The 27467-nt window shown below is 43.6% G+C and overlaps 1 protein-coding gene across 2 annotated transcripts in view; it reads right to left on the bottom strand.

The window, feature by feature from the left end:
- Positions 1-27467, bottom strand: part of CRACR2A (calcium release activated channel regulator 2A) — a 118732-nt gene that overhangs the window by 22400 nt on the left and 68865 nt on the right. For both annotated transcript variants that reach the window (XM_069763438.1, XM_069763437.1), the window contains exons 7-13: positions 25127-25222; positions 18917-19104; positions 17662-17733; positions 15498-15543; positions 14801-14892; positions 2384-2720; positions 923-1055 (exon numbers count right to left, since the gene is read on the bottom strand). In XM_069763438.1, coding sequence (XP_069619539.1) covers positions 923-1055; positions 2384-2720; positions 14801-14892; positions 15498-15543; positions 17662-17733; positions 18917-19104; positions 25127-25222 — 964 coding nt within the window. The remainder of the gene's footprint in view (positions 1-922; positions 1056-2383; positions 2721-14800; positions 14893-15497; positions 15544-17661; positions 17734-18916; positions 19105-25126; positions 25223-27467) is intronic.

Here is a 27467-nt window from a genome sequence, read left to right as displayed (position 1 = left end):
TGCAAAATAGACAAACACTTAGGATAAATCAAGAGAAATATTCATGAGACGCGGCACAAACTGCTGCAAACTGAGGGCATTGAAGTCTGTTGACTGCGCTTTTTTTCCTTCTGGCCCGGTGGGAGTTTTGTCACAGATACAGAATTTTTTTGGGTACATTTATCTGGTAGATTTAGCAGCCTGAGATGAAGCTTCTGAAATCAGCTCAGTCATCAAAATATACAAGAAGTTCAATATCAGAATTTCCTATCAGTGTAGATATTGCTGTTATACCCTGAGCATTATTATAAGAGCCCACCATCACTGTGCATAGATTTCCATACAATGTAGAGATCACTTTGCTATGAGGCACAGATATTACTGCCTGTACCCTTCTCCCACCCAGGAAAGAGGGGAGTAGTAGTGTACTGTAATACACCAACCAGACTAAAAAGTTAATAGGAACAGGGATAACGGAAAATACCAATCATACAAATGTGCACACGCATATAACAGAGGAATGCATCAGGAAGTAGAGGATAGGGTTAAACCAAAGTAGGAGAAGAAAGGGAATTATCACGCACACCACACCTAGCAACAGTAACAGATAAATCCCCCAAACACCTTCTCAAATAAGAACCACAAACAACCTCCAGCCATGCCGCATAAGCTAGCTCTGACAATAAGTGCCAGCCAGGGCCCAGATTATATAGGAGATGGGAGTGGCTAACAGGGAACAGCTGAGAGCCTTAATGCAGGAAAGCTTCCAGGAGCTCTCAAATGGGCAGATTAACCCCTGCACTGCTAAAATAAATTTACATAATTTAATGTAAGGTGAAGTGCTTCTAATCAGTGCAGGAGTTGGAGACATCAGACGCTGCGGTCTTCTGGCTCCTCCCTGAGGTGGTAAACCCGTGACAGCAGTCACATGAATTACACGTACCTACAGTGGCTGAGGTTCCAGGATAAAAACTGTCTTCACAAAACCTTCTAAGGAACGATGTCTTTCCCACACTGGAATTTCCAACCACTACTATTTTAAACATTCGATCCGGGGGGCAATATATATGTTCTTCCTTTGAAAAAAAAAAAACAATTTCAAATTACGACTCTGTATGCCCTTTATGCCCAAGAATGTCCACACACCCTAAAGTGGGTGGTCAGTCACACATGCGCATTACCACATGAGGGTGCATGGAATCCCCATTTTCATGATTCATATGGGTGCCACCAGATACACCCCAAGCAATCATATCTTCATCACCAACTGTATCCTGTGCATAGGTAATAAAAGCTATTCCACTTCCCCACCCCCCTCCAAACAAAAAGTTATATCCTCACCATAGGACCTGAGTAGGACAACAACATCACAGCTCTTATTCTATTGAATAGGGTAGATCACAAGACTGGACTGAACAACGCCTTGATGTTGTAGGCCAAGGTAGTACTTATTCCTTGTCTCTGCATATAAATGAAGGCACAGATAGTACTGCCTCCCTGCCCTTCGCTAAAAATGATGCAATCTCATATACTTTGTTCTTTACTCAAAGTGATGTGAGTACAGATAGAACTACCTCCCAGTCTCTTGCAAAAAAAAATTATGTCAACACAGATAGTTCTTTACTAAATTTGCTGAGTACGAATAGTACTGTCTCCTGTCTCTTGCTATAAATGATGTAAGGATAGAGTCCAAAAACTGGAAATTTTGTGTAAGCACAGATAGTACTGCCTCCCGGTCTCTTGCTATAAAGGATGTAAACAGAGTCCAAAACTGAAAATGCTGTGAGCATAATATAGTACTGCCTCCCTATCTCTTGCTATAAATGATGTGAGAACAGAAAGTCCTTTGTTTGCTGAAAATGCTGTCAGCACAGACAGTACTACCTCCCTGTCTCTTGCTAAAAATGATATAAGCACAGATATTCCTTAACTGAAAATGCTGTGAACAAACATATCACTGCCTCTCTATAAATTAAGTACAAACAGATAGTACTTTATAGAAAATGTTGTTGGCACAGGAAGTACTGCCTCATAGTCTCTTGCTATAAATGAAGTAAGAACAGATAGTCCTTAACTGAACATGCTGTAAGCACTGATAATACTGCCTCCCTGTCTATCTATAAATGACAGTATGTAAGAACAGATAATCTTTTACTGAAAATGTGGGTACAGATAGTACTGCCTCCTTGTCTCTCGCTAGAAATGATATAATGATGCTGGTAGAAAAGATGATTTGAGCTGTGAGCCTACCTTTCTCAACCTTTCTTATGGGGTAACTTGTTTTTTTTTGGGGGGTGGGGAATACCACTTTTAACTTCTAAGATTTCCGTAGCGATAGATTATGGCCTCTAAACCTCTAACCTGACTTTTGGCCTGTAAACCATGAACCTAATCGTAGACTTACAGTTGGCAAGGTTTCTTTTCCCACTGGTTGTCCTCTTGGAGAAGAAGGCACATCTTTTGGAGGAATTTCCTCTTTATTTAGGATGACCTGTTCGGTGTGCTTTAGATTTTCTTCCTTCTCATCCACCTCCTGCCAGTCATTTAATGGCCTCTCGTGTTGATTTTCTAAATATTGGGGAAGATGATCCTCTTCGATGGATATTATTCTCCGTAAATGGTGTCCTTTGGTCGGTTTGCTTTCCACGCAGCTGTCGGTCTCCGTTACAGACGTACCATTGCCATTCGACCCAACTGAGTTCCGTTTTGGTGAAAATACATCATCCTCTTCAGATGACTGACTGGCGGGACAGCAACAAAATCAGGAAATGGTCAAGCTAAGAGTTTTTAAGAAACCCCCACAAAATTCAAAATGGCTTCCTTAGACTGTTTTCTGCTTCTTTTCTCCCTGGCCCAATTTGTAAAATTTTTTCATCTCAAAATTTCAGTTATTTTGATGCATTGCCCTTAATTTACCATTTAAAGGGAAGTTTACAGGTTAAAAAATGGTGTCTGATCTGAAAGATACATAATATAGGGCAGGAGGAGCTGAGCAGATTGATATGTAGTTTTGTGAGCAAAGATTTAGTATATCTTGTATTGTATTCATTTAATTTCCTGCTTTTTTAGGCTTAGGAGTCCAGTGGGAGGTCCTGCTTAGCGATTAGCGGCCATTCCCAATAGAACCGCCCACTCCCAATTAAAGGAGAACAGACATTTAGGTGAATAACATGCAAGTCATATTGAATTTTTCCCCCAATAAATTATATATCAATCTGTTCAGCTCCTGTTTCTCTGTATTATCCTGCCCATAATGAGATGGCATACACAAAGTGACACATCTCCTTTAAGGTAGCCAATTTGAATTCTAAATAGCCATTTGTGTGAAGGAGACCATGCTCACATACAGTGGGGCAAAAAAGTATTTAGTCAGTCAGCAATAGTGCAAGTTCCACCACTTAAAAAGATGAGAGGCGTCTGTAATTTACATCATAGGTAGACCTCAACTATGGGAGACAAACTGAGAAAAAAAAATCCAGAAAATCACATTGTCTGTTTTTTTAACATTTTATTTGCATATTATGGTGGAAAATAAGTATTTGGTCAGAAACAAAATTTCATCTCAATACTTTGTAATATATCCTTTGTTGGCAATGACAGAGGTCAAACGTTTTCTGTAAGTCTTCACAAGGTTGCCACACACTGTTGTTGGTATGTTGGCCCATTCCTCCATGCAGATCTCCTCTAGAGCAGTGATGTTTTTGGCTTTTCGCTTGGCAACACGGACTTTCAACTCCCTCCAAAGGTTTTCTATAGGGTTGAGATCTGGAGACTGGCTAGGCCACTCCAGGACCTTGAAATGCTTCTTACGAAGCCACTCCTTCGTTGCCCTGGCGGTGTGCTTTGGATCATTGTCATGTTTAAAGACCCAGCCACGTTTCATCTTCAATGGCCTTGCTGATGGAAGGAGGTTTGCACTCAAAATCTCAAGATACATGGCCCCATTCATTCTTTCATGTGCCCGGATCAGTCGTCCTGGCCCCTTTGCAGAGAAACAGCCCCAAAGCATGATGTTTCCACCACCATGCTTTACAGTAGGTATAGTGTTTGATGGATGCAACTCAGTATTCTTTTTCCTCCAAACACGACAAGTTGTGTTTCTACCAAACAGTTCCAGTTTGGTTTCATCAGACCATAGGACATTCTCCCAAAACTCCTCTGGATCATCCAAATGCTCTCTAGCAAACTTCAGATGGGCCCGGACATGTACTGGCTTAAGCAGTGGGACACGTCTGGCACTGCAGGATCTGAGTCCATGGTGGCATAGTGTGTTACTTATGGTAGGCCTTGTTACATTGGTCCCAGCTCTCTGCAGTTCATTCACTAGGTCCCCCCGCGTGGTTCTGGGATTTTTGCTCACCGTTCTTGTGATCATTCTGACCCCACGGGGTGGGATTTTGCATGGAGCCCCAGATCGAGGGAGATTATCAGTGGTCTTGTATGTCTTCCATTTTCTAATTATTGCTCCCACTGTTGATTTCTTCACTCCAAGCTGGTTGGCTATTGCAGATTCAGTCTTCCCAGCCTGGTGCAGGGCTACAATTTTGTTTCTGGTGTCCTTTGACAGCTCTTTGGTCTTCACCATAGTGGAGTTTGGAGTCAGACTGTTTGAGGGTGTGCACAGGTGTCTTTTTATACTGATAACAAGTTTAAACAGGTGCCATTACTACAGGTAATGAGTGGAGGAAAGAGGAGACTCTAAAAGAAGAAGTTACAGGTCTGTGAGAGCCAGAAATCTTGATTGTTTGTTTCTGACCAAATACTTATTTTCCACCATAATATGCAAATAAAATGTTAAAAAAACGGACAATGTGATTTTCTGGATTTTTTTTTCTCAGTTTGTCTCCCATAGTTGAGGTCTACCTATGATGTAAATTACAGACGCCTCTCATCTTTTTAAGTGGTGGAACTTGCACTATTGCTGACTGACTAAATACTTTTTTGCCCCACTGTATCATTGAAAAATTCCTATGAAGAATAGGGGGCAAATCCTGAAACCTTTCCAATTAAAATAGCTAATCCCACCCTAATGTGAGCTTCATCGGACACTAGAGCAGGTGAAACATGGGTATACATTTGGTCACTCCCTGAGGAAGCTCATGCGAAACACGCGAGCTTGGCTGGGCAATAGGATTCTTACCTTAACCTGCCGGAATTTTGTGATTTTATTGCATCTCCCACTGGGGATTCATTGCGCTAGCAGCTATTGTATATATTTTTGGAATAGTCCTTACATTAAATGCATTATTCATTACTATTATATAATTGTTGTTGTTTTGATTACATCCTCACTGAACTTATTAATTATTACTCACCATTTTCCCCCTTTTTTCAATTATTGTTCACTCTTTTGTGGGTGTCAGTATATATTTATATGGATTTTTTTTGTCTGATGCCCGGCCCATGTTTTTCATTACTTTTTTTGTCATTTTTTATCATGTTTTTGCCATTTTGTGGGGCTTTTTTTTTTTAGCCAATCCTGTTAAGAAATCTAATTATTTTATAAATAATTGTTCTACTTTTTTTTCATCCTTCATTGGGGCACATATTTTTCATTTTCCCCCATACACTTTAGACTAACGTTGGCCAAACCCATCAATATAAATGGTTTCGGCTGACTGTCACATGTCTATGGGAGCCCCCAATAAATGATGCTGGGGAAGATAAGGATCCAGCATGTCCGATTTCAGGCTGACGATACTTTTGATGTCGGAGAGATAAGCCGCCAACAGAGATGTCTTTCTTATAGAGAACACAGGAGAGTTTGGCAGAGCAAGCATTGATGTTTATGGGGGAGTCGGGCATGATGGTTGCTGGCCCAACGATCAGCCAAACCATCGTTCATCTGACAGCAACCTAACTCTATGGGGGGCTTTAGTCTTGCACACAGCTGTTCCTTCAGTTCTGTACAGGATGCATGTTTTTGGGCAACAGCTTATCTGCTATGGGAACCAAGAATCCTTCTATTCCTACAGGGGGTGAGTCGGGAGATCCCATTGACCTTAGATAGTCAACCAACCCTTCCAATGCAGTTGGTTCAATCAAATCTGATTTAAAGGGAATCTATCTGCAGGTTCTTGCTATGCAATCTGAAAGCAGCATAATATAGAGCAAGTGAGCCTGATTCCAGGGATGTGTCACTTATTAGGCTGTGTGTTATAGTTCCAATACAATCAGTGCTTTATCAGCAGCAGATTATCACTGTAGGACTAGATGTCACATGCACAGCAGTCCAGCCAATCTGTCTAACTCCGCCTCCTACACTGATTGGAAGGTTGCTGACACTGTACACAGACAGCTGCCAATCAATGGCGTGGGCGGGGTTATTTTCTGACCACTGCTATATCTACGGCAGAGAAAACACAAATTCTATCAAAACTGCACTAAGCAGCCCAGTATGTGACATATCACTGGAATCAGTGTCTCTTACCCTACATCATACTGTTTTCAGATTACATAGCAAAAACCTGCTGACAGACTCCCTTTAATGTGTCAATCCAGGCATTACAACCCATATGTAGGCCGTGAAATATGCCAGTCTGTAGGAGTATATGGAAATATCAGGTGTATTTACCTTAGTTTCCCCCAAAATTAAACCTTTTTTTGCGATTTTTAGCAACAAATCTTTTCCACACTTTTTTTAAAATGCAATTTTGAAGCCTATTTTTGAAGTGTAACACCCTTGACAATGAAATCTATTTCGAGCCGTGGCCCTGCTTGCTCCGAGGTGTGCAGCATTGTGCGTATTCTGCCTACAATTCATCAAATTCAATTAATTGTGGAGAGGAATAATAATTGAGAGCATCTCTCCGGATGTACTTCCAATTAGTGAATAATTACCTGATGCGCGACTGCATTAAAAATATAAAATGGTCCACGCAGCACTTGGAAGTAATTTAGGCTCCGGCGGAGCTTCCTAAAATTACATGTTCTGCTTAAGAAGGTTTTATTAATTGTATGGCTTACATAGGGAAAGGACGGTACTTCAGTCCTACATGTGTGGTGGGTGTGAAAAGACTAGAATTTTAGAATTTTTGGATAATATTTCAGTCTATTCTAAAAAAAAACACCGTACTTTAATATCCATTATGGCCATTGAGGAACCTACACAAAGGATTGTTAGAAGCCACTTCAAATAGTATATAGTGTGAGAGAGAACAGTCTTAATGGATGACTCAATATTATATGATGAGGTCAGTTTAGGACTGTTAAAGAGGACCTGTCACTAGAAAAAGCTGATCCATATCCCTGAGTATTCCGCTTTTTGTTTTTTTCAAATCCGATGTACGGTTCCAGAGATAAGGGTCTATTTATTCAGTGATTTTTCTTGTCTCTACAAAAGGGGCGTGACTCACAGGGTAATTATGCAGAGCACCCTAAATACACGCCCCAGAGGAGCCATCTTGATAAAGATTATAAAAAATAGCACCAAACAAGACCCATATCTCTGGAACCAGAAGGCGGATTTTAGAAATACAAAAAATGGAATATTTAGAGGAGCATGGAACCGGAAGGTGGATTTAAGAAATACAAAAATGGAATATTTAGAGGAGCGGCAGTAATAAAACGAGAACTGTTGTGAATTCTGTTGTTGAGCTCCCTCCTGTGGTCAGGAATGGTACTTCGGCTGGTTCTGTCCATGGACTTTCTCTGGTGGCTGTGGGTGTTTCTGAGTTTCCTTCCACAGGTGACGAGCTTAATTCGTTAACTGGCTACTCTATTTAACTCCTCTTGGATCATTGCTAGATGCCAGCTGTCAATGTTGTACTATGGCTCTAGTTTGCTCCTGGATCGTACTGGTTACCTGTTACTCCAGCAGAAGCTAAGTTCCTCTTTGCTATTTTGCTTGTTTGCTATTTTTTCTGTCCAGCTTGCTATTGTTAATTATTGCCTTGCTTGCTGGAAGCTCTGGGACGCAGAGGGGCGCCCCCCGCACCGTGAGTCGGTGCGGAAGGGTTTTTTTTTCCTGCACTCTCTGCGTGGCTTTTGTAGGTTTTTGTGCTGACCACAAAGTGACCTTTCCTATCCTCTGTCTGTTCAGTAAGTCGGGCCTCTCTTTGCTAAATCTATTTCATCTCTGTGTTTGTGATTTCATCTTGCTTACAGTCAATATATGTGGGGGCTGCCTTTTCCTTTGGGGAATTTCTCTGAGGCAAGGTAGGCTTATTTTTCCTCTTAAGGGCTAGCTAGTTTCTGAGGCTGTGTCGAGTTGCATAGGGAGCGTTAGGAGCAATCCACGGCTATTTTTAGTGTGTGTGATAGGCTTAGGGATTGCGGTCAGCAGAGTTCCCACTTCCCAGAGCTTGTTCTGTGTTTTGTGGCTATCAGGTCTTTCCGTGTGCTCTTAACCATCAGGTCCATTGTTGTCCTTACCACCAGGTCATAACAGTACAGCTGGCCAGAAGTATTAATGCATCTCAATAGAGGGATAAGAGAAGTTCTGAGACCATTTTTTTTTCTTTGCAGCGTGTTTTGTCTCTCATTTCCCCTATACCTCTGGGTGGTTCAGGACACAGGTGTAGACATGGACATTCAAGGTCTGTCCTCTTGGATGGATAATCTCACTACAAGGGTACAAAGCATTCAAGATTTTGTGGTTCAGAATCCGATGTCAGAGCCTAGGATTCCAATTCCTGATTTGTATTTTGGTGATAGATCTAAGTTCTTGAATTTCAAAAATAATTGTAAATTGTTTCTTGCCCTGAAACCTCACTCCTCAGGTGACTCTGTTCAACAAGTAAAGATCATTATTTCTTTATTACGTGGCGACCCTCAAGACTGGGCATTTTCCCTTGCGCCAGGAGATCCGGCATTGCGTGATGTTGATGCGTTTTTCCTGGCGCTTGGATTGCTTTATGACGAACCAAATTCAGTGGATCAGGCAGAGAAAGTCTTGCTGGATCTGTGTCAGGGTCAGGATGAGGCAGAGACATATTGTCAGAAGTTTAGAAAGTGGTCTGTGCTCACTCAGTGGAATGACTGTGCTCTGGCAGCAATCTTCAGAAAGGGTCTCTCTGAAGCCCTTAAGGATGTCATGGTGGGATTTCCCATGCCTGCTGGTCTGAATGAGTCTACGTCTTTGGCCATTCAGATCGATCGACGCTTGCGTGAGCGTAAAGCTGTGCACCATTTGGCGGTATTATCTGAGCATAGGCCTGAGCCTATGCAATGTGATAGGACTTTGACCAGAGCTGAACGGCAAGAACACAGACGTCGGAATGGGCTGTGTTTTTACTGTGGTGATTCCACTCATGCTATCTCCGATTGTCCTAAGCGCACTAAGCGGTTCGCTAGGTCTGCCACCATTGGTACGGTACAGTCTAAATTTCTATTGTCCGTTACTCTGATTTGCTCTTTGTCATCCTATTCTGTCATGGCATTTGTGGATTCAGGCGCTGCCCTGAATTTGATGGACTTGGAGTTTGCCAGGCGCTGTGGTTTTTTCTTGGAGCCCTTGCAGTATCCTATTCCATTGAGAGGAATTGATGCTACGCCTTAGGCCAAGAATAAGCCTCAGTACTGGACCCAATTGACCATGTGCATGGCTCCTGCACATCAGGAGGATATCCGCTTTTTGGTGTTGCATAATCTGCATGATGTGGTCGTTTTGGGGTTACCATGGCTACAGGTTCATAATCCAGTACTGGACTGGAAATCTATGTCTGTGTCCAGCTGGGGTTGCCAGGGGGTACATGGTGATGTTCCATTTTTGTCAATTTCGTCTACCACTCCTGCTGAAGTTCCGGAGTTTTTGTCGGATTATCAGGATGTATTTGATGAGCCCAAAGCCAGTGCCCTACCTCCTCATAGGGATTGCGATTGTGCAATTAATTTGATTCCTGGTAGTAAGTTTCCTAAGGGTCGATTGTTCAATTTATCTGTGCCAGAACACGCCGCTATGCGGAGTTATATAAAGGAATCTTTGGAGAAAGGCCATATTCGCCCGTCGTCATCACCGTTAGGAGCAGGTTTCTTTTTTGTGGCCAAGAAGGATGGTTCTTTGAGACCTTGTATTGATTACCGCCTTCTTAATAAAATTACAGTCAAATTTCAGTATCCTTTGCCGCTGCTGTCTGATTTGTTTGCTCGTATTAAAGAGGCGTATAATCTTGTGCGTATTAAACAGGGCGATGAATGGAAAACTGCATTTAATACGCCCGAGGGCCATTTTGAGTGCCTGGTTATGCCATTCGGGCTTTCCAATGCTCCATCAGTATTTCAGTCCTTTATGCATGACATCTTCCGAGAGTACCTGGATAAATTCCTGATTGTGTATTTGGATGATATTTTGGTCTTTTCGGATAATTGGGAGTCTCATGTGAAACAGGTCAGAATGGTGTTCCAGGTCCTTCGTGTGAATTCCTTGTTTGTAAAGGGGTCTAAGTGTCTCTTTGGAGTTCAGAAGGTTTCGTTTTTGGGATTCATTTTTTCCCCTTCTACTATCGAGATGGACCCTGTTAAAGTCCAGGCCATTTACGATTGGACTCAGCCGACATCAGTGAAGAGCCTGCAGAAATTTCTGGGCTTTGCTAATTTTTATCGTCGCTTCATCGCTAATTTTTCTAGTGTTGCTAAACCGTTGACTGATTTGACCAAGAAGGGTGCTGATGTGGTCAATTGGTCTTCTGCGGCTGTGGAAGCTTTTCAGGAATTGAAGCGTCGTTTTTCTTCTGCCCCTGTGTTGTGCCAGCCAGATGTTTCGCTCCCGTTTCAGGTTGAGGTTGATGCTTCTGAGATTGGAGCAGGGGCTGTTTTGTCACAAAGAAGTTCTGATGGCTTGGTGATGAAGCCATGTGCTTTCTTTTCTAGAAAGTTTTCGCCTGCTGAGCGCAATTATGATGTTGGTAATCGGGAGTTGTTGGCCATGAAGTGGGCATTCGAGGAGTGGCGTCATTGGCTTGAAGGAGCCAAGCATCGCGTGGTGGTCTTGACAGATCACAAGAATTTGACTTATCTTGAGTCTGCCAAGCGGTTGAATCCGAGACAGGCTCGATGGTCGCTATTTTTCTCCCGTTTTGATTTTGTGGTTTCGTACCTTCCAGGCTCTAAGAATGTGAAGGCTGATGCCCTGTCAAGGAGTTTTGTGCCTGACTCTCCGGGTGTTCCTGAGCCGGCGGGTATTCTCAAAAAGGGGGTAATTTTGTCTGCCATCTCCCCTGATTTGCGGCGGGTGCTGCAAAAATTTCAGGCTGATAGACCTGACCGGTGCCCAGCAGAGAAACTGTTTGTCCCTGATAAATGGACTAGTAGAGTTATCTCTGAGATTCATTGTTCAGTGTTGGCTGGTCATCCTGGGATCTTTGGTACCAGAGATTTGGTGGCTAGATCCTTTTGGTGGCCGTCTTTGTCACGGGATGTGCGTTCTTTTGTGCAGTCCTGTGGGACTTGTGCTCGGGCTAAGCCCTGCTGTTCTCGTGCCAGTGGGTTGCTTTTGCCCTTGCCGGTCCCGAAGAGGCCCTGGACGCATATTTCTATGGATTTTATTTCGGATCTCCCTGTCTCTCAAAAGATATCGGTCATTTGGGTGGTTTGTGATCGCTTTTCTAAGATGGTCCATTTGGTACCCTTGTCTAAATTACCTTCCTCCTCTGATTTGGTGCCATTGTTTTTCCAGCATGTGGTTCGTTTACATGGCATTCCGGAGAACATCGTTTCGGACAGAGGTTCCCAGTTTGTTTCAAGGTTTTGGCGTTCCTTTTGTGCTAGGATGGGCATTGATTTGTCTTTTTCCTCGGCTTTTCATCCTCAGACAAATGGCCAAACCGAACGAACTAACCAGACTTTGGAAACATATCTGAGATGCTTTGTTTCTGCTGATCAGGATGATTGGGTGTCCTTTTTGCCTTTGGCTGAGTTCGCCCTTAATAATCGGGCCAGCTCGGCTACTTTGGTTTCGCCGTTCTTCTGCAATTCTGGTTTCCACCCTCGTTTCTCTTCAGGGCAGGTTGAGTCTTCGGACTGTCCTGGTGTAGATACTGTGGTGGATAGGTTGCAGCAGATTTGGACTCATGTGGTGGACAATTTGACATTGTCCCAGGAGAAGGCTCAACGTTTCGCTAACCGCCGGCGCTGTGTGGGTCCCCGACTTCGTGTTGGGGATTTGGTTTGGTTGTCGTCTCGTTATGTTCCTATGAAGGTTTCCTCTCCTACATTTAAGCCTCGTTTCATTGGTCCGTATAAGATTTCTGAGGTTCTCAATCCTGTGTCATTTCGTTTGGCCCTTCCAGCTTCTTTTGCCATCCATAATGTGTTCCATAGGTAATTGTTGCGGAGATACGTGGCGCCTGTGGTTCCATCCGTTGATCCTCCTGCCCCGGTGTTGGTTGAGGGGGAGTTGGAGTATGTGGTGGAGAAGATTTTGGATTCTCGTATTTCGAGAAGGAAACTTCAGTGCCTGGTCAAGTGGAAGGGTTATGGTCAGGAAGATAATTCCTGGGTTTTTGCCTCTGATGTTCATGCTGCCGATCTCGTTCGTGCCTTTCATTTGGCTCATCCTGGTCGGCCTGGGGGCTCTAGTGAGGGTTCGGTGACCCCTCCTCAAGGGGGGGGTACTGTTGTGAATTCTGTTGTTGAGCTCCCTCCTGTGGTCAGGAATGGTACTTCGGCTGGTTCTGTCCATGGAATTCCTCTGGTGGCTGTGGGTGTTTTTGAGTTTCCTTCCACAGGTGACGAGCTTAATTCGTTAGCTGGCTACTCTAGTTAACTCCTCTTGGATCATTGCTAGATGCCAGCTGTCAATGTTGTACTATGGCTCTAGTTTGCTCCTGGATCGTACTGGTTACCTGTTACTCCAGCAGAAGCTAAGTTTCTCTTTGCTATGTTGCTTGTTTGCTATTTTTTCTGTCCAGCTTGCTATTGTTAATTATTGCCTTGCTTGCTGGAAGCTCTGGGACGCAGAGGGGCGCCCCCCCGCACCGTGAGTCGGTGCGGAAGGGTTTTTTTTTCCTGCACTCTCTGCGTGGCTTTTGTAGGTTTTTGTGCTGACTGCAAAGTGACCTTTCCTATCCTCTGTCTGTTCAGTAAGTCGGGCCTCTCTTTGCTAAATCTATTTCATCTCTGTGTTTGTGATTTCATCTTGCTCACAGTCAATATATGTGGGGGCTGCCTTTTCCTTTGGGGAATTTCTCTGAGGCAAGGTAGGCTTATTTTTCCTCTTAAGGGCTAGCTAGTTTCTGAGGCTGTGTCGAGTTGCATAGGGAGCGTTAGGAGCAATCCACGGCTATTTTTAGTGTGTGTGATAGGCTTAGGGATTGCGGTCAGCAGAGTTCCCACTTCCCAGAGCTTGTTCTGTGTTTTGTGGCTATCAGGTCTTTCCGGGTGCTCTTAACCATCAGGTCCATTGTTGTCCTTACCACCAGGTCATAACAGAGAACCTAAACTGACCGCTTTTGACCTGGTGACAGGTCCTCTTTAAAGGGAAAAAAATATATAAAAAAAATACACAATTATAGTAGTTGGAGCCTTGTCCGTGATCTTGTCTTCTGTATAGATTCCTGGATAAATTAATTGTTGTATGGTATTCGTTCTTTATTGGAAGCCTTGTGGGTCCTCATAATAATAATCTTTTGGATGGAGAATGGTCAACCTAGCTAAATGCCCACCAAAAATACACAATGATGTCAAAGATGGAATATAGAAAAGGGAGCCTAGTGCCACGGACTATTTGTCTATATGGTCACACAAACAGCATGTCATGTTGGACGCTATTCACACTAGGGCGTCCGATAGACAGCGGTAATTCCGCATTCGTCCACTATGCGCTCAGTGGCGCCGGCTAGATTTTGTCTAGGTTGTCCGGGGTTAATCTAGCTGGTACTCGGATTGGAGGCTGGGTCACGCCCTCTGCCTTTAAATAGTTCTGCTGAACTTTGGGCGTCGCTGATTATAGCTTGTGTCTTGTGCCTGGTGATCTCAGTATGGAGTGGTGGTCTAGGAGAAGGAATAACGTATCTGGTGGTGTATTATCCTTTGTCATATTTCTCCTTCCTATATTTGTATTTGTTTTGCCCTGTGCACCTTTTCGTGTATTTCTGTGTGACTGCGGCGTGGTGCGTTTTTCAGTTTTCCCTGTCTGTGCTTTCTGTGGGGATTGGTGTGTGGTCTCTTCACTGGGTGGCGGGTGGTGGTTTCAGCTTAGGGCTGAAACAGGAGACAGGGTCAGACCTGGTGGCCCAGACATGCACACCTTTAGTGTAACTTCTGGGAGAGGGTCAGACAGGGTTTTCCTAGCCTGAGGGATACCACAGGGGCCCGGGTAACCAGCCTTAGTCTACCCAGTACTCCCATGACACAGCAATCCCAAGAAAAGTTATGTGACCGGCTACTGATGTATGATTTGAGAAAATTTTGATAATCCTCCTTTTTGGTGAACATTTGACATTAGTCCCAATAATTCACCCATTTCAGCACTGCGCCTTACTCAAGAAGGCAAAAAACACATAAAAAATACACCAATTCTAGGGTAAATAAATGCTTATGGGAACCCTTTAAGTGTATGGTGGAGAACCGAGAGAAGAAGAGCTGGATTTAGAACCTGGTGAGGGGGCTTTCTAAATGAAAATTCTCATAGAATTACATTGAAAATGTTGTGGGAGTGAAAAGAGGACCCCCATGAATTGATAGGTACCAGGCGAAGGATGTTATATCAATATCTGGCTATACTTGAAGCTTAGATGATGGTTAGATCAAAGCCAACGAGCCTAAAAGTTCCTTCCTGGGACATAAATCCAGTCATTTATAGAATCGCCATTTTTGGGTATAAGATTCTTCCATGGATTGACTCGTAACCTTCGGTCATGTAGAAATAAAATCCTAAAAGTACCTTTTCATCGGAAGCTTCTTTTCGAAATATTTCCCAATTATGGATCCAGATCTTTGATTTTTCATTGATTTAGACGCATTCGCTTTTGATTTCTGGGTAAGAAAAAGAGGGAAAAATATTTTACCTCGTTCCCATGTCAGAAGTTTTGCCCCCCTGCCCTATCAGTTGAATGCATAGTAACTGCAGGAGGTTTTTTTTAGGCCAAAAGGGGGTAGAGTTTATAGAAATACCAAGCAGAAATGAGCTTTTCTGGAGTATAATGAGGCTGGGCATTGGGCAGGACAAGTAAGTCCTGAATTTGCCAACACCAATGTTGTAAACTATGCACTAGCGGAGGTTAGAAACTGATTGTGTACTGATTCCAAGTTAAAGTGGAAGTATTCTGAAGTCTGAAAGTTATCCCGTATTTGTGGGACTGGGAAAAACTTCCTAATTACAGGGGATGCAACCTCTGAGATCCTCGGGGGCGTGTCTTCAGGCTGCTCTGCATTATTACCCTATGAGCACCACCCCCTTGGTAAATACTATAAAATGGAGAGCTATAAAAAAAAATCCCATATCTCCAGAACCGTTTGTAGGACTTAAAATAATATATTGCTCAGAGGAGTAGTGAAATAAAAATCTGAGTAAAAATTGGCTACTTTTGACATTTACTCATAAATGTTAGCAATTGTGGAAAACCCATTTGGGTCTGTACCTGAAGGAAGCTGTCTCGCTCATCCCTTAGATGTTTATTCATTTCACTGGGGGGAAAAAAAATAATAAATAATGTAAAAAAAAGTGCTCCAAAATTAAAGTTTTATTTAAGAGATGAGAGTGTTACTGATAAAAAAAATACTCAGTTCATTCTAAAGAGGAATTCTACAATCACTATTGAGGGAAACAAAAAGCCCGTAAAAGACAAATGGTGCAAAATTGTTAATAAAACCCAATTGCGAAAATTATTTTTAGCCCAAAATACATGCACTTAAATAAAAAAAAGTCCCCAAAGGTGAACTGAACCTTTGCTAAGAAATTGCTGCAATTGTATCCAGTCTTGACAATCCCATGGGAGTTACAGTACTTACAACACTCTCTATAATCCTGAAACTTTGATACAAGGTATCATTGAAGATAAAACACATAAGCACGAATTTAGTCGACACCCCACCTACTAACCTTGGCACCTAGCACTTGGGGTATGTGCCCAATCTGTGCCCCCCTAACCACCCTCCATCAATGGATATCTCTTATTTCCCAATAGTGTAGTCATCCAACATTAAGAACAATTGTTCAATGCAGCGTGCACCTGTAAATAGGAAGGCACCCATAACCCCCTCATACTGGTTCTTCATGTACTCCCCCTCGTTCCCCATTCCTTTTTTGTACCCATACCGCCCTCGCTCCTCCTACTATTTCCTCAAATTTCCTACCACCCCTTGCTCCCCATACTATGTTCACACCCATCCCCACATATTGTTTCCTCACACATCCCCCTTGCAATCCATAATGTGTTTACACTCATCCCCCTCATTCCCCATACTAAGTCGACATCCTCCTCCCCTCGCTCTCCATACTGTCCTCACCCATGTCCCTCTCATTCACTATATTGTGTTCCCACCTATCGCCCCTCCATCGTTTCAATACTGTGTCTGCACACATTCCTCCACACTCTCACTCCAAGTATGGTATCTGTGCCCATCCCCCTTGCTCCTCATATTGTGTCTGCACTCACCCCCATTGCACGCCATACAGTTTCTGCAACCATTCTCCTACTCCCTTGCTCCCAACATGGTGTCCACACCCATAACCCCCTCACTCCGCATACTGTTTCTGCACCCATTTCCCCTTTGTCTTCCCATACTATGTCTGGACCCATCCCCCCTCACTTCCCATACTGTGTCTCCACCCATCAGCAATTGCTCTCCATACTGTGTCTGCACCCATCCTCCTCCCTCACTCCCAAAAACTGCATCTGCACCCATCCCCCATAGTTCCTAATACTGTGTCCACATCCATCCCTTCACTTACTCCCAATTTTGTGTCTGCATCCATTCTCACTCCAAGAAGGTATCTGCGCTCATTCCCCCTCGCTCCTCATACTGTGTCTGCACTCACCCCCTTGCACGCCATACTGTTTTTGCAACCATTCTCCCCCTCCCTTGCTCTCTATATGGTGTCTGCGTCCATTCCTCCCTCGTTCCCCGTACTGTGTCTGCACCCATTTCACCTTTTCTCTTCCAATACTGTGTCTGCACCCATCCCCCTCACTTCCCATACTATGCCTGCACACTCATCCCCCTCGCTTCCCATGCTGTGTCTGAACCCATCCCCAAATTGCTCCCCATACTTTGTGTGCACCATCCCCTCCCTCACTTGCAAAACTGCATCTGCACCCATCCCACCTCGCTCACAATACTGTGTCTGCATCCAACCCTGCGCTTACTCCCAATACTGCGCCTGCACTCATCCCCATACTTTGTCCTCTAGTCCCTATTGCAATAAATCTTCAGTGCCTTCACTCCTACTGGATCACTTACCACAAACATTGTTTGCGCCTCAGCGGCGCTGGCGAGTGACATCTGCAGCATGATCAGCTGATCTTATCACGCTACTGACGTCACCCTGACCCAGAAGTACCGGGGGTCAGGGCTTCAATTGTACTTGCATCTGAAAGACATGAGTACAACTGATTGCTGTGAGCATCACACTGCGCCGTCTCTGTGCCGCCAGCTCAGAGAACTGCCGACTCCCACTATGGGAGGCAGCAAAGAGCACCCGCCTGCCCCCCACTAGATACACCCCTGCAGGAAACCACAATTAATTATGAATACCCTAATGTGGTGTTTGTTAATGGGTTTTCTTTCACAGACATCACTTACCTTAATAAGTCGAGCTGTTTTAGAAGGGCTGAGCGTTCCCGCTGGAGACTCTCCGTGACCCGGTATACCTCCCTGTAACACAATAACAATGTAAGAATATAAGGTATGAGGAGGCAAAAAAAGACTTTGTGACCCCTTCAGGTACCAGGACCTGACACCACCTGCTACTGATGTAATTGCTTGGAATTACTAAAGTCATTCCCATCCTTCGGCTGAGGATCCTTAGACAGCTCTTTGGTCTTGGCCATGGTGGAGAGGTTGGAGTATAATTGATTATTTAGACAGGTGTCTTTTATACAGGTAAAGAGGTCAGACAGGTGCAATTAATACAGGTAATGAGTGCAGATTAGGAGATAGATAATATATAGATAATAGACAATAGATAGATAATAATAGATAGATGATAATAGATAGATAATAGATGGATAATAGATGGATAATAGATGATAGATAGATAGATAATAGATAAATAACAGATAGATAATAGATAATATATAGATATATAGATGATAGATAATACATAAATAATGTATAGATAATAAACAGGTAAAGCTGTGATAAAACAATAGTTTTCCAGAGCAGCGAGATCCTAGGAAAGGAGCAGAATAACAAGAAGCCACTGATAAGCCGCCTGTCCCCGGCAGGATGGCCGCTACCCCCCGCTGTATCTGAAGATGTAACTGAATGAGGAGAATGTGAATAGAAAATACTCCGTTTGCTTGAAATGCCGCTAAGTACCGTCTGAAGCGCGTGGCGCAGGCTCGGGGGACGGCCGCTCCGGATCTATCTAGCTGCTCATGACTGATGGATAATAACACTTATAATGGCGAAGGAAAATCTAAAGTGAAATACAAGGAATATTCATTATTTTCCTTCGGGATGTGTTTGCTAATATGGTACCAGCCGAGCATCTGCAAAGCTTAAAGGACGTGTCCACCTTTGGGATCGTGTTTTTTTAATTCCTCCCACACATCCCCCCCAAAAAATTGTATATTGGAAACTACAGCTCCTGTGTTATTGCATCCGTCTCCATGGTAACAGACTACAAACAAACCCTGGGTAGTCTGATTTTAGACTTCTAGGCGTCGGGGAATCATTCCGAAATTCAAAGTAACCCCAATCATCTGATAGGGGGGACCGGTCCCTATAAGATGTTTATAGCAAATCATGTGCTATGCCATAAATGATTATGATGGAAATATCCCTCTAACTGACTCTCCATTGATAAAACTGAATGTGCGTGTGCGATATGTACATTTCTCTCTCCTCGTGCAGCTGCGAGGCCTCCTCCTGCAGCATCTTCAGTTGTCTCTGAGCCGTCATTAACTCTTGTGACGTTCTCTCAAGTTCTCGTCTCATCTCTTTGTTCGTTAACTTCAGCTTCTCGTTCTCGGCTTTGGTCTCGTACTTGTCATTATTCAGCTCCGTGCACTGACTCTCCAACTGCAGAGAAACACAACAGATAGGGAAAAATAAGAATGAGAGAGATTTCTGAAAGATAATAATCCATTAACTTCAGATTCTGTAGATAGATAAATATAGATAATAGATAGATTATAGATAGATAATAGATAGATAGATAGATAGATAGATAGATAATAGATAGATGATAGATAGATAGATAGATAGATAAATAATAGATAGATAGATAGATAGATAGATAGATAGATAGATAGATAATAAATAGAAGATAGATGATAGATAGATAGATAGATAGATAATAAATAGAAGATAGATGATAGATAGATAGACAGATAGATAATAGATAACAGATAGATAATAGATAGTTAATAGATAGATAATAGATAGATAATAGATGGATAATAGATAGATAGATAGATAGATAGATAGATAGAAAGATAGATAATAGTTAGATAATGGATAGATAGATGTCATGATTCCAATGGCAGGGAATCACAAAAGGACAGGCACCAACGAGCTCTAGGGTGATGGAACCTGAGCTGACCGCGACCCTAAACCTGAACACACAAATAACAATAGCCGGGGAACGTGCCTACGTTGATCCTAGACGTCTCGCACCAGCCGAAGATCTAACTTCCCCTATTAGAAGAAACACAGACCTCTCTTGCCTCCAGAGAAATACCCCACAGAAATAGCAGCCCCCCACATATAATGACGGTGAAATGAGAGGAAGGCACATACACAGTATGAAAACAGATTCAGCAAAATGAGGCCCGCTAAAACTAGATAGCAGAGGATACAAAAGTAAACTGCACGGTCAGCAAAAAACCCTTCAAAAAACCATCCTGTAATTACTTGAACTCATGTTCCAACTCATGGAACATGAGGAGCAATTACAGCCCACTAGAGCAACCAGCAGCAAAGAAACAATTACATGCAAGCTGGACAAGACAAAAATAAAGCAAAACGTGGAACAAGAAAATCAAAAACTTAGCTTGTCCTGAAGATTACTGAAGCCAGAAGCTGAGGTAACAAAACACTCTGATAACCTTGATAGCCGGCGGGGAAATGACAAGAAAGCCCGGTTAAATAGGAAACTCCCAAATCCTAATAGAACAGGTGGACACCAGAGACAGCAGAACACAAATCACCCAGTACCATCAGTAACCACCAGAGGGAGCCCAAAAACAGAACTCACAACAGATAGATATTAGATAATATATAGATGATTGATAATAGATAGATAACAGATAGATAGATAATAGATAGATAAAAGATAGTTAATAGATAGATAATAGATAGATAGATGATAGATAGATAAATAGATAGAAAGATAGATAGATAATAGGTAGATAGATAATAGACTGATAATAGATAATAGATAAATACAGGGTGGGCCATTTATATGGATACACCTAAATAAAATGGGAATGGTTGGTGATATCAACTTCCTGTTTGTGGCACATTAGTATATGGGAGGGGGGTAACTTTTCAAGATGGGTGGTGATCATGGCGGCCATTTTGAAGTCGGCCATTTTGGATCCAACTTTATTTTTTTCAATGGGAAGAGGGTCATGTGACACATCAAACTTATTGAAAATTTCACAAGAAAAACAATGGTGTGATTGGTTTTAACGTAACTTTATTCTTTCATAAGTTATTTACAAGTTTATGACCAATTATAAAATGTTCTCAAAGTGCTGCCCATTGTGTTGGATTGTCAATGCAACCCTCTACTCCCACTCTTGACACACTGATAGCAACACCGCAGAAGAAATGCTAGCACAGGCTTCCAGTATCCGTTGTTTCAGATGCTACACATCTCATATGTTCACAGCATAGACAATTGCTTTCAGATGACCCCAAAGATAAAAGTCTAATGGGTTCAGATCAAGAGATCTTGGTGGCCATTCAACTGGCCCACGACGACCAATCCACTTTCCAGGAAACTGTTCGTGTAGGAATGCTCGGACCTGAAACCCATAATGTGGTGGTGCACCATCTTGCTGGAAAAACTCAGGGAACGTGCCATCTTCAGTGCTTAACTGAACAGTTTCCTGGAAAGTGGATTGGTCGTTGTGGGCCAGTTGAATGGCCACCAAGGTCTCCCAATCTGGTGACTAACTGCTACTGCCAATACATGTTACAATATGGATTACTGTAACTTCTATTCTCCACACAGCCCCCACACAGTATGATGTCTCCACACAGCTCCCACACAGTATGATGTCTCCACACAGCCCCCATACAGTATAATGTATCCACACAGCTCCCATGCAGTATGATGTCTCCACACAGCTCCCACACAGTATGATGTCTCCACACAGCCTTCGACACAGTATGATGTCTCCACACAGCCCCCATACAGTATAATGTCTCCACACAGCTCCCACGCAGTATGATGTCTCCACACAGCTCCCCACACATTATGATGTTTCCACACAGCCCTCCACACAGTATGATGTCTCCACACAACCCCCATGCAGTATGATGTCTCCACACAGCCCCCCCCCCCACACACAGTATATCTCCACACAGCCCTCCACACAGTATGATGTCTCCACACAGCCCCCCACACAGTATGATGTCTCCACACAGCCCTCCACACAGTATGATGTCTCCACACAGCCCCATGCAGTATGATGTCTCCACACAGCTCCCCCACACAGTATGATGTCTCCACACAGCCCCCACACAGTATGATGTCTCCACACAGCCCCCCCACACAGTATGATGTCTCCAAACAGCCCCCACACAGCATGACATCTCCACACAGCCCTCAAACAGTATGATGTCTCCAAACAGCCCCCACACAGCATGACATCTCCACACAGCCCCCACACAGTTTGATGTCTCCACACAGTATGATGTCTCCACACAGCCCCCCCACATAGTATGATGTCTCCACACAGCCCCCCCCCCACACAGTATGATGTCTCCACACAGCCCCCACACAGTATGATGTCTCCAAACAGCCCCCCACAGATTGTGATGTTTCCACACAGCCCTCCACACAGTATGATGTCTCCACACAGCCCCCATGCAGTATGATGTCTCCACACAGCTACCATGCAGTATGATGTCTCCACACAGCCCCCCCACATATTATATTTCCACACAGCCCTCCACACAGTATGATGTCTCCACACAGCCCCCATGCACTATGATGTCTCCACACAGCCCCCCCACAGTATGATGTCTCCACACAGCCCCCTCACACAGTATGATGTGTCCACACAGCCCCCCCACACAGTATGATGTCTCTACACAGCCCCCCACACAGTATGATGTCTCCACACAGCCCCCCACACAGTATGATGTCTCCACACAGCCCCCCACACAGTATGATGTCTCCAAACAGCCCCCACACAGCATGACATCTGCACACAGCCCCGACACAGTATGATGTCTCCAAACAGCCCCCACACAGCATGACATCTCCACACAGCCCCCACACAGTTTGATGTCTCCACACAGCCCCCCCACACAGTATGATGTCTCCACACAGCCCCCCACACAGTATGATGTCTCCACACAGCCCCCCACACAGTATGATGTCTCCACACAGCCCCCACGCAGTATGATGTCTCCACACATCCCCCACACAGTATGTCTCCAAACAGCCCCCACACCGCATGACATCTCCACACAGCCCCGACACAGTTTGATGTCTCCACGCAGCCCCCCCACACAGTATGATGTCTCCACACATCCCCCCCACACAGTATGATGTCTCCACACAGCCCTCCCACACAGTATGATGTCCCCACACAGCCCCTCCACACAGTATGATGTCTCCACACAGCCCCCCCCCACACACAGTATGATGTCCCCATACAGCCCCCCACTGTATGATGCCTCCACACAGCCCCCATGCAGTGTGATGTCTCCATTTATCTCAATAATAAATCGGCATGCAAGAAACTCCCTCTAGTGGCCACAGTGAGAATTTTAGAATTTATCTCAATTCTCAGAGGGGGATTTTTGGATACTTGGAGCCCCCTTTAAGTTTGCAGGTGCCAATTATATATGCGCAGCCTCTTACATATTTGTATAACGCCACAGGATCATTTGTACAGAGATTATGTAAGCAGTTGTTGTTGGATTTTTCGGTTGCGCAGACTTGAAAGGCCCCATTCATCTTAGCTAAAAGCAATACTTAAAATGTACAAAACGAGGAGTAGAACAGCGGAATTTACATAAACATGAAAACAAGAACAGAATGCGAGAGGCTCAAAATATTCCTGTTATATTCTCTGCTACATCAAAGAGAATCTTCCATCATAGATACTCAACACCCCCTCTCCCAAAAAAGCAAACACTCATAACATAGGAAACCGACTCCGAGGAACCAGCCTATCAATGAGGTAATAAGGGCCTCTGGGGTGTCATTACTTTAGTCCTGAGCGATCAGCGATGATCTGTGATCGAGCCTGGCAGTAAATGTTCTATTTTCCTGCAGCACCACCACAGGTGAAAGTAAGTTTTACACCGTTCCAATAGCAGGGTGCTTTCACATTGTGTTCAGTTTCATGATCAGTGGCCCCATTGGGGCGTACGTTCGACCCCCTGCCAATTGGGATTCGGGCATATGGGCCAACGGGGCTATAGACTATAATAGTGGCGGCAGAGCGGACGTGCATCATTTTCAGGTGTGTATGCCTACTGGAGACAGACACCCGATGTATGGAAGTGCACTAAGGGGGCAAAGTCTCTCCTTTTTGAGTGTCAAGTCAGCGCCAAACAATTCTCTTTATACACACTTGGTACTCTACACAAAGAGGGGATTTACCCATTAGATACCCTCTGTCAGAGGTCTCTCAACCAGCCAAATCAGATCTCCTGTTTTGCACTCATGAGGAGCAAACATCCCGAAACACGTGTCTGCAAATGGAGTTTTAGATTTGAATTCTTGTCCTAAGCCATATGTCGAGGCTCATCAAAGGGTCAATACTGACTTTTAAGATTGCTGTATCTAACAGGGGACACTCAAGTTCCTATCTTCTTTCTTTCTCAAGAGCCTATTTCCATATTTTAATTCCCAGAGCACTGAATGATCTATGAGTCTCCTTACTTCAAGCTGGCACTTTCCACAAGGAGAAATTTCAGCCCTTAGAACTCCTTAGAACTCCTGTCCAAACCAGTTCTCCTGTTTTTGCACTGATGAGAGGCAAACAATCCAAAACATGTGTCTGCAAATAGAGATTTTGATTTGACTTCTTACTTTAAGTCATATGGTAAGGCTCATTAAAGGGTCGATATTGACTTTTAGGTTTTCTACATCTAGTAAGGGGCACTAACGTTCCTGTCTTCTTCCTCTCTAGAGGCTATTTGTATATTTAAACTCACAGATGAGCCAAACATGGGCTATAAGTATCTATATGCCGGTTTGGGATTCTCCACAAAGAGAAACCCCCTTAGACCACCAGTCAGAGACCTCTCACACAGCCAAATTAGAGATCCTCCTTTGCACTGATGAGGCCAAACAGCCCGAAACATGTTTCTACAAATGGAGTGTCTGATTTGACTTCTTATTCTAATTCATGTGACAAGGCTTATTAAAGGGTCAATATCAACTTTTAGGATTGCTAAATCTAGTAGGAGTTCCTATCCTCTTCCTCTCTGTAGAGGCTATTTGCATATTTAAATTCCCAGAGGATCATTGCATGGCCTATAAGTCTCCCTACGCCAACCTGAAACTCTCCACAAGGAGAAACTTTACTACTTAGATCTCCTGTCAGAGGCCTCTCACCCAACAAACCCAGTTCTTATACTTTGCACTAATGAGAGGCAAACAACCCGAAACACGTCTATAAATGGAGAGTCTGATTTTTTTTTTTATCCTGTCATATGACAAGGCTCGTTAAAGCGTCGATATTGCCTTTTAGGATTGCTGCTTCCAATAGAGTTCCTGTTCTCTTCCTCAAGGAAAAGGGTACTAATGGGCAATGAGTGAACAAGAACCAGCTAAATGGTTAAATTATGAAATGTGGGTAGAGTCATAACTACATTTATTCAATTTTTAGTAAATGCGTCTACATACCCTCTTTTGCTTATGTACAAGATGTTCCAGCTCCTGTTCTTTGCTCTGCAGCTTTTCCTCCAGTATTTGGCTGCGGGTTTGAAACCGGTCAGTGTCCTAAAAAAAAAATACATATATATATAAAATACAGAAACTAAAGTAACAAAGAAAAAGCTGTAAAATTAAAGGTTTTTACCACTTTCAACAACCCCTTTTAATTAGAAAAAGGTCCACATATTATAAGGAGCCATGAACACACATTGTTTGGAGTCCTAGAGATCATATGTAATCTTTGAATCGAAACTTGAAACAATTGCCCAATTTCCCTGCAGTGCCTCCACAGGAGACATAAAGAATAACACCCTGTCTATTGAAATAAATAAGCCGTTTGTTTAATGTACAAATGTCCCAGGTCCTCCAAAGGAAAGGACCCTCTTGCTGCTTCCCCAATAACTCAATTTCTTTATAAAGTGTTGAAAATATATATTTTTTTAGGCTCAAGACAGGGGCCTGGGAGTGGACCATGGCCAAAGGGTTTAGAGAGTCTAAATATTGATTGGAAAGGTCACCATATGATAAAGAACCTTTTTGATCAGAGAGATCAATCTTTAAGAGAAACTGACAACAAGTTTACCTACAGCACCACCCCTGGAGAAAACTTGCGCTCAACACTAGCCTTCAAATCGTAATTTTTTTTTTAACTTTTGAAAAAAAAAAAATTTTAACCACAACTCTAACACACCTCTGACCCTAGCATCGTCCTAACCTTAACACAACCCTAACCCCAACCCTAATCCTAACACACCCCTAACCCTAATACAGCCCTTACCCTGGCACAGTAATATTCCTAACACAACCCTAACCCAAACCCTAACACACTCCTAACCCTAACACAACCCTAACCCCAACCCTAAAACACCCCTAACCCTAATACAGCCCTTACCCTAGCACAGTCCTATCCCTAACACAACCCTAACCCAAACCCTAACACACTCCTAACCCCAATACAGCCCTAACCCCAACCCTAACCCTAACACACCCCTAACCCTAATACAGCCCTTACCCTAGCACAGTAATATTCCTAACACAACCCTAACCCAAACCCTAACACACTCCTAACCCTAATACAGCCCTAACCCCAACCCTAAAACACCCCTAACCCTAATACAGCCCTTACCCTAGCACAGTCCTATCCCTAACACAACCCTAACCCAAACCCTAACACACTCCTAACCCCAATACAGCCCTAACCCCAACCCTAACCCTAACACACCCCTAACCCTAAATACAGCCCTAACATAGCCCTAACCCTATCACAACCCTAACCCCAACCCTAACCCACCCCTAACCCTCATACAGCCCTTACCCTAGCACAGTCCTATCCCTAACACAACCCTAACCCAATCCCTAACACAATCCTAACCCTAACACAACCCTAACCCCAACCCTAACCCTAACACACCACTGACCCTAATACAGCCCTAACCCTAACCCCAACCCTAAACCTAACACACCCCTAACCCTAAATACAGCCCTAACATAGCCCTAACCCTATCACAACCCTAACCCCAACCCTAACATACCCCTAACCCTAAATACAGCCCTAACCCTATCACAACCCTAACCCCAACCCTAACCCACCCCTAACCCTAATACAGCCCTAACCCCAACTTTAACCCTAACACACCCCAACCCTAATACAGCCCTAACCCCAACTCCAGCACCAACTGCAAAGAGTGGAAAAAAAATATATTCATAAATTTTATAATTTTTATCTAAAGGGGTGACGAAGGAGGATTTGATTTACTATTTTTTTTACTTAGATCACTGTGATAGAATCTTTGTTGCCGGATACGGCACATGCACCCGCCATTTTTTCTTCAAGGAAGATGACGCCGAGCCGGAGGAATGATCAGGAGGGATCGGGGGGATGGTGGAGGTTCTGGGGGTCCTCGGGGGCATCATTTCTCTCAGCCGGCACACTTTTTTTGTGTGAATAATGCCAATCGTGTGATCGGACACTGGAAAATCCCAGTCTGATCATGTTCTTTGAGATCTCAGCTACCCCGGGAGACTCTGGAGATCTTTTGACGCTGGGGGCTACAGCCTTATTTTAAAACGGCGATGAGGGAATAATTACCCTTAGCTGCCGTCATTTTAATGCATATCGGCGGTCGTTAAGAGGTTTAAGAAACTTTGCAAGACCCTCGGGGGAGGGACTAGGCGTGGAGCACGATAAAGGATTTATTTTAATTGTATTTAATTTTTTTACAATACAGTATTAATATGATTTTTTTTTTTAAATTAGCCCAGAGAATCCCTTTAAGAAATTAAAGTAGAAATATTCTCAAAAATTAAATTA

This window comes from Ranitomeya imitator, chromosome 4 (assembly GCF_032444005.1).
Source record: "Ranitomeya imitator isolate aRanImi1 chromosome 4, aRanImi1.pri, whole genome shotgun sequence".
Taxonomy (NCBI): Eukaryota; Metazoa; Chordata; class Amphibia; order Anura; family Dendrobatidae; genus Ranitomeya; species Ranitomeya imitator.
This window is presented reverse-complemented; position numbering and strand designations above follow the sequence as displayed.